At 33.4% G+C, this 12,347-nt stretch overlaps 1 protein-coding gene across 5 annotated transcripts in view; it reads right to left on the bottom strand.

The window, feature by feature from the left end:
• Obsc (Obscurin) overlaps positions 1 to 12,347 on the bottom strand; it is a 237,976-nt gene that overhangs the window by 26,931 nt on the left and 198,698 nt on the right. For all 5 annotated transcript variants that reach the window (XM_071587781.1, XM_071587782.1, XM_071587779.1 and 2 more), the window contains 15 exons: positions 12,131 to 12,239; positions 11,131 to 11,245; positions 10,634 to 10,809; positions 10,282 to 10,457; positions 9,622 to 9,736; positions 8,736 to 8,911; positions 7,574 to 7,688; positions 5,916 to 6,094; positions 4,784 to 4,977; positions 4,254 to 4,412; positions 2,392 to 2,645; positions 1,415 to 1,716; positions 1,078 to 1,323; positions 791 to 911; positions 566 to 706 (listed from right to left, as the gene is read on the bottom strand). In XM_071587781.1, coding sequence (XP_071443882.1) covers positions 566 to 706; positions 791 to 911; positions 1,078 to 1,323; positions 1,415 to 1,716; positions 2,392 to 2,645; positions 4,254 to 4,412; positions 4,784 to 4,977; positions 5,916 to 6,094; positions 7,574 to 7,688; positions 8,736 to 8,911; positions 9,622 to 9,736; positions 10,282 to 10,457; positions 10,634 to 10,809; positions 11,131 to 11,245; positions 12,131 to 12,239 — 2,578 coding nt within the window. The remainder of the gene's footprint in view (positions 1 to 565; positions 707 to 790; positions 912 to 1,077; positions 1,324 to 1,414; positions 1,717 to 2,391; positions 2,646 to 4,253; positions 4,413 to 4,783; positions 4,978 to 5,915; positions 6,095 to 7,573; positions 7,689 to 8,735; positions 8,912 to 9,621; positions 9,737 to 10,281; positions 10,458 to 10,633; positions 10,810 to 11,130; positions 11,246 to 12,130; positions 12,240 to 12,347) is intronic.

Genomic DNA, 12,347 nt, shown 5'->3' with positions numbered 1-12,347 from the left:
TTCCTATGCATTATCAATAAAATCAACAATAAAGGTATATGCATATATAATATTGTTAGCCACAAAATTCATGACATTTCAATTCCACACTTTTTACATGGATAAGACATTAAATGTTTTATCAAAAATTATTTACTTATTATTGAGTATAAAATTATTTATTGTGGCAATTGCTAAAACTTACACATTTATCAAACAGAAAAAAACAGCTCTACTAATTTGGACTAATATTCCTGACTAAGCTCATTTATAGGTTCAGTGCATAGTGGTGTCATTATTGTCATTTTAATGCAGACATCATGCAAAATATTTTCTGCCATCATCTGCCTACTCCCTCCCAAAAGCAGAAAATCATTTGAGAGAAAGGTGGTAGGGAATGGGACTTATAGGTTTGACAGTCAGTGGCATATGACCCTTAAATACCTCTAGTCTCCTCTGTAACAAATCTTTAACTTTCCACAGAGTTAACCAATCAAGGTTATAAGTTTCCCAAACTTCATGCATGCATGCTTTGTAGAGTATAATTAATCTTGTAAAATTAAATGGATAAAGAGCACTATCATACCTTGGAGCTTGAGAATAACCATCATGTGGAGGCTTTTCAATGTCAAAGTCTTTCGGGAAGTATGGAGAAGTTTCTGGACGGAAATCAATTCCTGGTTCCAGATATGGGAAGAATTTTGGTGGATCTGGTTCCAACTTTTCCCTGAAAGTACACAATAAAGAATAAGATTAACCTGCTTCATGCATTAAAACCATGACTAATTAAGCAGTAAAGTCACATAATTACCTATATGTGATGGCAAATGGTGATGGATCACTTATTCCATATTTGTTTTCGACTCTCACACGGAACTTATAATCTCTGAATGGCTCAAGATTACTCACATCGCAAGCACAACTTCTTATGCCTATCCCAGTCCATGGTGAATAAAATTATACATTATTTATAAATTTTTCAACATGACATAATTTAAGGTTTGCATAAACATTGAGATGAATTAATAATGTAAAAACAAGTTTTATAGAACAACATTCTTAAAATTATGGTGTAAAATAAATTTCAACTTGTTTCACCTGATCTCACGGTAAACCAATCTCCATCGGGCATTTCACACATCTCCAAGCGGTATGTAACTGGAGGTCCTCTCAAATCAGTTGGCCCAATTGCAATGTATGGCTTCCAGGACAGGGTGAGGCGGCGATCGGTCATTCTGCTGATTATGGGACGGTCTGCCAATGGCAGAGGAAGTCCAGTGCGGCGGAACTTGTCATAATCTACATACTGATCACCAATTGGACGCTTAGGTTTACTCTCCAATGCTGGGAATAAAAAAAGTGGAGTGATTAGTGTTGTCTCAACTCATGGAAAATTACATTAACATTTCCAATTTAGGAAATATGTTCATCTTACTGTCATAAGTGAGCTGAGCTTCGCACTTGTCCTCCCCATGATTATTGTAAATCCTCAGGCCATACTGGCCAACATCACTCGGATGTACATTTGCGATGGAAAGACGAAGGAGACCTGAACCTTCCCTTTCAGCTTTGATTCTGTCACTGGGAAAGATGCGGTCCCCGTTGTGTAACCACTCAAACTCAGGCTCTGGGTATCCTGTAGCACAGGCAGTGAACTTGGCAGTCATGCCTTTGCATACTTCACAGTCGCCAATCTTTTTGAGGAAGGATGGAGCTTCACCCTTTGGACCCTTTTCACTGTAAAAAAGATAAAAAATGAACACATTATTTTTTAAATGCCCATTCATTTACAAAATGTAGCCATTGCAATTGTTATGAAATATTGTATCTAAAAATGCAACTGAAAAATATAGCAGATGGAGATAAAAATCTGCTTTACTTATTGAGCAGAAAAAAATCAGATTAATTGAGTATTCCATGGCAATCAGTTTAATTTAGCTCTTTGAATGTTGCTGTTGGATAAATTTCACCATGAATACTTCCAAATTTTCCATTAGATTTCCCATGGTCAAAAGTATTGGAGATGTCAATGTTTATGACTAAGGCAGAAGCCATGACCTTAGGGATATCTGGTGGATAGACATATTACTGAACTAACTCAATTAACTAAAAGCATTAATTATGGGGGTTAATTATTCAAGGGCCTAGATCATCTTTTCCAGATTGGGAGTCACTTGGCTTGGGCATTATTATTTTTAAAATACTGCTTTGGAATAGCCAATACCTATGGATACTATCTTTAGAGATATTAAAGTCAAATAGTAATATATATTAGGTTCTGTCTCAATTTTATCTGAAAATATAACTTGTTTTCTGTGTATCACATCTACTTTTCAGATCAAGTCACAGATTTATGTTAAATTCTCATTTATTTTTTCAATTGTGTAATTATATTTTTTAATATTTAATTACATTTTTTCTACCACTTCCAGTTTGGCCTCACAAGTGGCCTCTCCATCCAAGTTGGAAGCTTTGCAGCTGTATGTTCCAGCATCATCTGGTACACATTCTCGAACAAATAGACAGCATGTATCACCATCCCTCCTTATTTTATATTTTTCTGGATTCTTTGCGGCATTGATGGGCACTCCATTTTTGTACCAAGAGATTTCAGGCGTGGGGAATCCGGTTACTTTCACAGGGAATTTGGCATCAAAAGTTGGCAGCTGCAAGAAGAGCATGCACAAGAAAAATGCAACTCTGAAAGATTAAGATTGTAAGACATATTTGTTAATTCAACCAGAGGTAAATTGCATGATTTTAAAGTATTCAAATGCTGCTCATTCTGAAGCAACTAACAGAAAACCTAATTAGTTTTTGCTGGATGATTCAATTCAATACGGGGATCAGTTTGGTGTGGTAGCTATTGTACTGGCTTCCCACCCTGAGGGTTGAATTTGAGCCACTGCGTTCGAATACTGGCAGTGGCAGAATTTTCAGAGGTATCCCAAACCCACATTAGGTGCCATATAAAAAGAGGAGTATACCATTCACCGGATGGTATATTGAGTAGTGTGATCCCTTGGTATCTTTCATTAGGAGAAGGCAAGTGTCAGAAATATCTCCACCCTCCCCCATTCCCTGAAAATTAAGCCTCTATCAAATTACCCCCACCCATTCCTAATTGTATTGTGATCTCTGGGCAAATAATATTATACAAATAATAATAATAATAATAATAATGGCATCAGCTTTCAGTCACCTTCCCTAATAACTACAAAAACTACTTCAATTCAATATTCTGTAAGCATCTGAAATATGATGTAGATGAAGGCATCCTTATTCTGACATCTTGTACGTTATATGTTAGACCAGAGTCTACACAATCTATGAAGTGAAAACTAATGTGGTGAAAATTCCAGAAAAAGAAAACCTTCATCTTGATTCAGTCCACCTCAAAATGAAATCTAATTATGTATTTTGCATTAAACAAATTTGCACTTCATTGTTTTAGTCTTGATCATAGCCAACTCCATAACTAGACACAGAGAACTATCAATTATTTGGATCAAAGAATGAAAGAAGATGCTCAAATAATTGGATAGAATGAATAACCCCTACTTATAATTTTTATTTGAATGGAAGACATCAGTTTTGCAAATATACATAGGTTTACATGATGTATTCATCGTTACCTGTTTAGCAAATGTTTAACTATTTTCATAATCTCACTGCACTGTATACTCCACAGAAACTCCAGCATATTTAAACAATGATCAATCATTAACTAAGGATTCCCCTGTACAAAGATTTGAGATAAAAAAGGAGCCTAGCTCTTGCAAGTAACAACACTGTAGGTACCTTTCACTCTTGAGATGGATGGGATCAGCTACAAATCAGTGTACTGAGCTCCAAAATAAGTATGTCATCATATTTATGCCTGGCTCTGACTTACAAAATTTACACTGATTTGGACTTGAACTAACTATATTGTACACCCATTGGTAATATGCAGGAACCATGGTTCGAATTTCTGGTCCAAAAGCATATTTAATCAGATTTTCCTGAGGCACTTGAAATACTTGTTCATTGATAAACAAAAGAAAAGAACCACTTTTAGTATAATATACCGTCAACACCACCATACTCTTATGCAAAACAATTTTCAGTAAATAATTTTATTTTAGCTCCATGAATATTTTTATCCATGCATAAAAGAGTTAAAAATATTACCAAACAAGAAATTACATTTTTTGGATGATTTAAAAGTGATTTGGAAACTACTAAACTTGCCGAACATAAGTGCAAATTTAATGCATACTATAATAGCTTACCTGCTGGAGATTTCCAAAAGTTTGAGTGAATTTTGGTGCTTGATATATCTTACGAACTGCTGCTTTTGCAGATGATGTTGCACTCCCGAGTGGATTGGTTAGAGTGCATTCATAATTGCCAGCATCATCCAAACAGGCAGGTTTCACTTGAAGGCCAACCTAATTTTGGAATCATGGAAGGATAGAATGTTGATTATCTAGTACTTTCATAATTAACTCTTATCTCATAGCTTTTATGACATGTTTAACAATCTTAAAATGACCAAATTCAATTGATGAATAGTGCATATTGTCAAATATATTTCCATTATTTTATTACAAATTTAATCTGTTATAATTAATAAATAAAATAACTATAATACCCAATAATTCCTGATTTTTTTTTCATTTTTTAAAAGAATTAATTAATCAATTACAATAGAATTTACCGGTGTGATAAGTTGACTCTCATTATGAAGTAACTTTGAACAAGAAAATGATAATATAAGCCCTTTTGAAAATGTGTGAATCACAGAGTAGTAAATACATACCCTCTTGCCATCACAAGTGAGCATATTTCTGTCACTGGGAGTAACTGGTGCACCATCCTTTGTCCACTTAACATCTGGAATGGGGTTTCCTAGGAATGGAGCTTCAAGGATTAGGGGAGAACCTTCATCTGTTGACACATCACGAAGGTCATGGACAAATGATGGGGGTTCTTCTGGAGCATCACGATCCTTGCCTTTTGTAAAAAAAAGAAATAGTTTTATTCAGAGTTTTATGGAGCTATTTCTCCTAGAATGCTTATGCATTTTCAAAATTTTAAATATTTGGGAAATATTTTTTAGAAAGATGATGGGTGCATGGAATATTATTTGTGTCACTTGACTTGCTAAGTTGTCAAAACTCAAAAAGCTGATGAAGAAAAGAGATGGAAAATCAAAAGCCTTGGGTTAGGGATTTACCTTATTGCTAAGATTGTAGGTGAAGTGAAAAGGATAAAAAATACCTAAAATGACAGATTCGAAGCATGAACACATATCAAAGGATCTTTACACCATAATGGTTTGAACTGGTTTCAGTTATTTGAGGAATTTCATAACTATGTTGGATCAGTACATTTGGATGTAGCTCCTCTTCAAATATAAGCCCCTCTTAATTTTAAGTTTAAAAAAGAACAAGGATGGATTGAATACTATCAAAATTCTGTTCAAAAATGAAAATTATTGAAATTGTAGGGAAAATATGTATCCTATGCATTAAACTTATTGTCCAAGATGCAGATTAATGCACTGCAGATGGTCTTCACCAGGATATCATAGGAACATATTACAAAAGAATTTACAAAACTATATTTCAATTTTAATAATTCTTTGGAATGATCACTTTAAATAGAGATGGAAAGCATAAAGTCAAATATTTGAATGCCACAATTAATTGAATATTCAAGGAAAAAATTAGAACTTTACTTCAAGTAGATATTTATTTAATAATTGTCTTTGAAATTTTATTTATTACCACAATAAACATGTAATTATAATCATTAGGTGCATGAAAATCTTTCAAATGTTATCCTATGTAAAAGCACCCACTGACAGTAACTAATGGACTCCAAATAAACTAACCAGTGATCATTTACATTGACTTAGTACAAGGTGAAACTGAGGGAGTTTAAATTACCAGCAACATCCAGTTTGGCTTTGGAGGTGGTATCTCCCTTCTCATTGCTTGCAATCACAGCATACTCTCCAGCATCTCCAGGCTGAGTCTTGTCAAGTAATAAACATACAGTGCCATCTGGCATTTCATTGATGCGAATTCTCTCACCATCAGGTACAATCTCTTTCCCATTATGTGTCCTGTGAAAAAAATATAAAGATTATTGTACATGTAAGACCAGTAAATTTGTCTCAAATTTTGCCTTAAACTTTTACTAAAGGGAAAATCACATAGAGATTTTCATACATTGTTCGTATGAACAAAACGCTCACAAAAATTGTAACTCATAAAAGAGAAATGACTCACTTGATAACTTCATATTTCTGCAGTCTAAGCCACATCATGCTGATGACAGTGGCTGGGACCACCAAAATATTAGGTTACCAAAAATGCCATTTTTCTTTTGCATGCATTTGGAACTGTACTTGTTCATTCTTGGAAACTGTCAGCGTTTATTGGCTAGGCAGTCAACCTGAGGTATGGCATTTCATTAATTATATTGATATGAGTTGAAAAAAATAAGGTGTATGTAACTCCACCGAGAGTTATCACCAATGGAAATTCAAATAGAAGCTAGGTCAAGTAAAGGTCATGACTATAGCCTATGATTGTGTGGATATGCTGACACTTTTGGTCCATGCTAGAACTATGATTTATACTGGGGTATACAGGAACAAAATCACTAATTTCCAGCAATGGATTAAATGATTTTTTTAGTCAGTTTGTGCTCCATGATAATACTTGGCACATGACTATTGCAATGTACAAGTCTTGGAGATATTGTGGTGGCCAGTAAATTCATCGGATCCAAGTGATTTTGACTTCTGAAAACTGAGAGGGACACTAAGAGGCACTGCATTGGAAAGGAGAGATGGCCATTGGATAGGTAATTTCAGATATAACAAGGAAGGATTCTCTGGTTGGCATTAGAAAATACTGCAGGCATTAAGAAACATCATAACAACTAGAAAGGAGATTTAAATGCAGGATTGTGAGGATTAATCTTTGAAGAATAAATATTGTCAATTCCATCAGTGCTGAAATGAATCACATCCGTAATACTTCCTTTAACCCCAAATAATAGTGAGATTTTTCTGTCCCAATCTTTCATTCAACATAGCTACCAGTAGTTCAAGGTCCTAGCTAAGGGTTTGTGGTGTGACTTGAATGAAACACTCTGCAATGCCTGAGGTGCCATGTTTTTGAAAGCCCTGAGCCAGGGAGCTCCCTCATTTTTAAACTTATTTTTTACACATAATAAAACAAATTCATATTTTATGGCATTGCTCAATTATTTAACTGACTGGTATTTTCCAATTTGCTTTTTCAGAAAAAAAACCGTTCAAATTTTAGCATTGCTATATTAATTAGGTATTTAGGGGGTCTAATTATTTTTGGTAGGAGTGACAACCTTGCTTCAAATAATTCGTTGTCTCGGGCGTGACTTAATGGAATCGACTTAACATATTGAAAAGAGAAACTTTGTAATTCCACATAGAATGTAGAATTACAAAGTTTCTCTTTTCATTATACCTTGCTTCACCATTGCAATGGGCTGATCATTTGGCAAATGCATCATTTCAATGCTATTTAAATGTAATTTATTATATTTGGCTTACCATTTCAAAGTTGGTTTTGGATGCCCAAGAACTTTAATTTCCAACTTGGCAGGAAAACCTTCGACAACACTGACTGGCTGCAAAAAGGACTGGAAATATGGTTTCTTTTCCCGTGCTGAAAATGATAGAAAATGATATGAGAGTATGCATTTACATGATGGAAAAAATTTGCAGTTTGAAGGACAAGATGAAGTTATTCCAAAACATATTTTATGGTTGCAAATTGTTTCAAGGTTCCATGAACATTTTATTTGCTAAAAAAATACTAAATAGGGATAACATCTTTGTCAGTATAATGTTCATTGAATTCAAGAATTTAAACCAGCATTCCTTACAATCTACATTTAAAGCACCCAAGTAAACAAAACAGTGAAAGAAAATTGACATTATTTTCTCTAAATTATTCGTATTATTGACATATCATAAATTAGGATATTCCCATTCAGATATCCCAGAGCAATTGAATTATAAAATTATCCCTTCATTTTGCTTCACTTTCAATAATTTACGTGAACTTTTTAAATCTGCTATGGATTACTGGAAGAACCTATTACACTGCTATCCAATGTGAAAAACTTGAACATTAGATTGATGAACAAGTAATTCTTGAGAGAAGAAGTGAAATAAACAGCTTCCTTTAAAACCACTTTTTGGGATATTTTCAGGTATGTCAATAGAAAAATTGCAAATGAAGGACTTTTAACTTAAAAAGTGATTTTCTCCAGGGAGTTATATATTTTTTATCATATAACTCAATGGATGTATCACCGCCTAGGAAAAAATAGCATTTTTCTTCAAAAATTAAGGTTGGCATTTTTCAAATACATTTCATGAGTTCTTAATATGATTATTTTCAGTGGGTCCATGAATGTTATTGAATAAATGAAACCAATTCAATATCATAAAATATCAATGATAAATAGGATACGGCAAAGTTTTTTCCATTGGGGGATTCAAAAAAAAACTGTCTTTTCCCAAACCAAATATCACTAAGACAAACCTCCAAAAGTAGTTAGCACTCATTTTTGATAGTTTCACCGTACCTGTTTGCAGTACAGAGTATTATATGTATTTATTAAATCACACTTTATTATGAAATCAAGTTATTTAATTGAAGATGATTTGCTTCCCTCCAGGCCAAATTCATTCAAAGGATAATTACCTTCAACTTGGACTTCAGCCTTGCCAGAAATTTCTCCAAGTCTGTTGGCTACAGTGACAGTGTACTGTCCAGCATCTTCAAGCCTGACTGCATCCATATGGAGTCCAATAATGCCACCAGGCTGGTTTACAAAGTTGACAGCTTGACTTGGGCGGACTGGATGACCATCTTTGAACCTAAGAGTACAGATTTCCATTGGTAACTTATGACATTTTCAAAGAAACATCTGGGAAATCAACCTTCCAAACACAAATATTATAAAACTTAACCACATTTTCTATTTCAAAATCATCATATGTACCTCTTTGAATGAGAGTATAAAGTTCTGGGTATAATCAATGAAAAATCATTATAAAAATTACCAAACTTTATTCGAATAAACACTTAAAAACCCTACACTTTCATTATACCCCTCTCAATTTTACCTATTTTTATAAGCCATACATAATATTTCTTGGGAACTCATTTTACTTGTATTCATGCATTTCAATGGAACTTCAAAGACTTATTTGAAATGCTATGATTGCATATGCAGTGGTTTTGACATTTTGATGCTAATTTTTTCACAACTATTGTTTATTATTTTATGCAATATTTTCTTTAGAGATTAACTATCATTTGGAAAGCTGAATTTAAAGAAAAGCAATGAAGTTTAGGGTTTTTTCTGTAAAAGGCTTTCATATGATCAAACTTCATACTTGTACCATCATTTCAAAGAGAATTCACCTATTTCTGTGGTTCCATGCTGAAGCATTCCTAATTTTTATTTGCAACATTCCAGACTAGCACAAAAGGATTTTAATAATTTGATTAAAAACTATTGAATAAGATTTGCGACTGCTGTGAATTTTGAGGAATATGACAAATAAAAAAGTCTTCAACTAACCATTTCACCTCTGGTGCAGGGAATGCCATGACTTGTACTTCCAATTTAAGAGGCTGTCCAACAACAAGCTTGGCATCTTCCAATTCTTTGCTGAAGCTTGGCTTTCTGGGATTTGCTGAAATGAGATAAATAGACATGACTCTCAATTAGTTTTTAATGCAATTTCAACACAAGAAGTAAAATTTGAAATCAAAACAATCATGGATAAATAAAATGAAGAATAAAACACGCCTGAATAATTAAACAAAGCAAAGCAAACACGTGCCTAATATTATACATCCATTGAGAAGATAAACATTAAAAAAATCTGAGTGAACCTTTTGATCAATTATTTCTATCAACTATTATCATTTTAAGGAATACAACAAAGTAAATCACTCTTCACAAAATACTTCTAAGGCTTTAAGTTTGCAATGCAATGTGCATTAAATTCACATACAAGTTCATTTTATTTCAATATTTTGTTGGCTATACTTGTAATTCCCGCCATTTTTCTAGCAACTAGTAACTACACTATACACTATGTATGAACTTGTAAATATTTAAATTTTTTTATCTATACTAGCAGGATTTTTCTCCTAAACTGGGTCAAAATTAATTTTAATTTTTATAAAAGAAATTACTACTTGCTATAATATTCATCAAAGTAAATGGACTTACGTTTCACAGCCACTGCACAGATTGAAGCCTTTTCACCATTTTTATTGGTCACAACCAGCTTGTATGCACCACAGTCAGTTGGAACAACTTTATCAATGGTAAGCTTAACATTTCCGTCAGGTTGAGCAACTAATTTCACATGATCGCTGGGAACTAATTCCTCTCCATCCTTGAACCTGACTCAAAAAATATTTTAATTTCATGAGTTTTTGTTCTACACAAACATTTCATATCTCAAGGTTAACGTACAAATTCCTTTAATTTTTTTTAAGTATTTGACATTCTAAACAAGTAATGCATAAAAGCTAAAATCACCAATAAGAACTTAAAATATATATCTATATCAGCATACCACTTGACGGTAGGTATAGGGCTGCCTTCAACTTTCACTTTGAGCTCCAGCAAATCTCCTTCGTCAACTTCTGCTGATCGGTCCAATGGACGTGCAAAGGAAGGTGCTATTTGAGCCATGGTTAACTTAGAATATGTTTCCGCATCTCCCACAACATTACTTGCTCGCACCAAATACTATTTAAAAGGAAGAAATTATTAATTAACAAGTCACTATAATAACCTCAGGTGTGTTACTAATAAATGCACGGAATGATATGGAACTCCCTTATGTAGAGGATTCTAGTGCACACAAAGTCTGGCATATGCAATAAGGACTTCTTGTAACATGATTAAGGGCTTACACCAATTGCCTTGGCAAATTTGAGCCTGTTAATATTGTCTAAGACCTCTTTACATGGAAACTTATTTGCATAATGATCCACAAAATTTTTCCACAAATAGCATACAAAATTGTACATTTTGGCAGTCTAATAGAGAAAATTAAATTTTTTTTACCATAGCTTCATCACTTTCTTCCATATGTTCAATAACCAGGCTGCTTGTTTGGTGTTCCACATCAGTGTCAATTGTAATTCTTCCTTCCGTCTTCAATTCTACTCCATCCTTGAACCTGTAAGTTCAGCAATATAAGAAAAGCTTTTCTAATTTTATGACTTAACCTTTGTAATAAGTGAATATGTGGAATTTTAATTGAGTCAAATTTAATGAAAAAGTTTGGAGTACCATAAGAGAAGTCAGCATGATTTTGCTGGCTACAATAAAAGAAAAAGTATTCATGCCTGGCTTGCCATTGCATGTAAATCACATGCACTGTATATTTATAAAAGTGAACAATAACCATGTAATTGTCCAGATCAAGTGAATTAATATTTTGAGCATATCAAAGACTAAAGGAAAGTCAAAAGTAGCATGGTATCATTTTATTTTTTTTCTGATTTCTCTATTTTATATAACAATGGTTACAACAGCAGAAAATGGTCTGCCGCCATTAGATACCATCACTCAAGAGGAAATCAATTCTGAGTATACAATATTCAGCAATAATAATAACAGAAGAAATGAAAATATTAAGGCCTGTCTGCCAGAGGCACTTTGCAATGTATTTGAAAAAAGTGTGATGAAATGTATTGGAAATTGTAACAGATAATAAACAACTACCTAACATTAGCCATCAACAATGGCTTTCCAAATAAGTAACTCATCTTTCATCAAAGCTTTTTCAAACATTGATTGCATCAATGAAAATGCTACAGATTTTTGAGCTATCCTATCCTGAAAAACTTTTAAAAAAGTATTCATCATTAAAGAAATTACATTTTATTTTTCTTGAATATTTCATTCCAATTCTAAGAACAGATCATACCAGAGGCAACTTAATAAGGTATTACACCTTGTCTGAAACAGCATTAAGATGACTGATAATTAATGTAACTTTGTAGTAGGACTGGCTAAATTTCTTAGAAATAAGAATGAAATTTAAAGTGATATGACTTACCATTTCATTTGAGGCTTGGGCACTCCATTAACTCTCACTCTGAAGTCAGCATCATGGTATGCCTTTACAATTTGGGGTTCAAGATTCTTGACAAAGTTTGGTGGCTCAGCTGAAAATTTCAGAAAAAGCTGCTTTTAAGCGATCATTAAAAATTAAACCTGGGGTCTTAAAAGTAATACTTTTATAATCATGATGTTTGAATAATGATGTTAAGTCA

This window comes from Hetaerina americana, unplaced genomic scaffold (genome assembly GCF_022747635.1).
Source record: "Hetaerina americana unplaced genomic scaffold, ioHetAmer1.1.p SCAF_3, whole genome shotgun sequence".
In the NCBI taxonomy this organism is placed as follows: Eukaryota; Metazoa; Arthropoda; class Insecta; order Odonata; family Calopterygidae; genus Hetaerina; species Hetaerina americana.
Note: the sequence above shows the minus strand (reverse complement) of the source record. Positions and strands in the feature narration are given on the sequence as shown.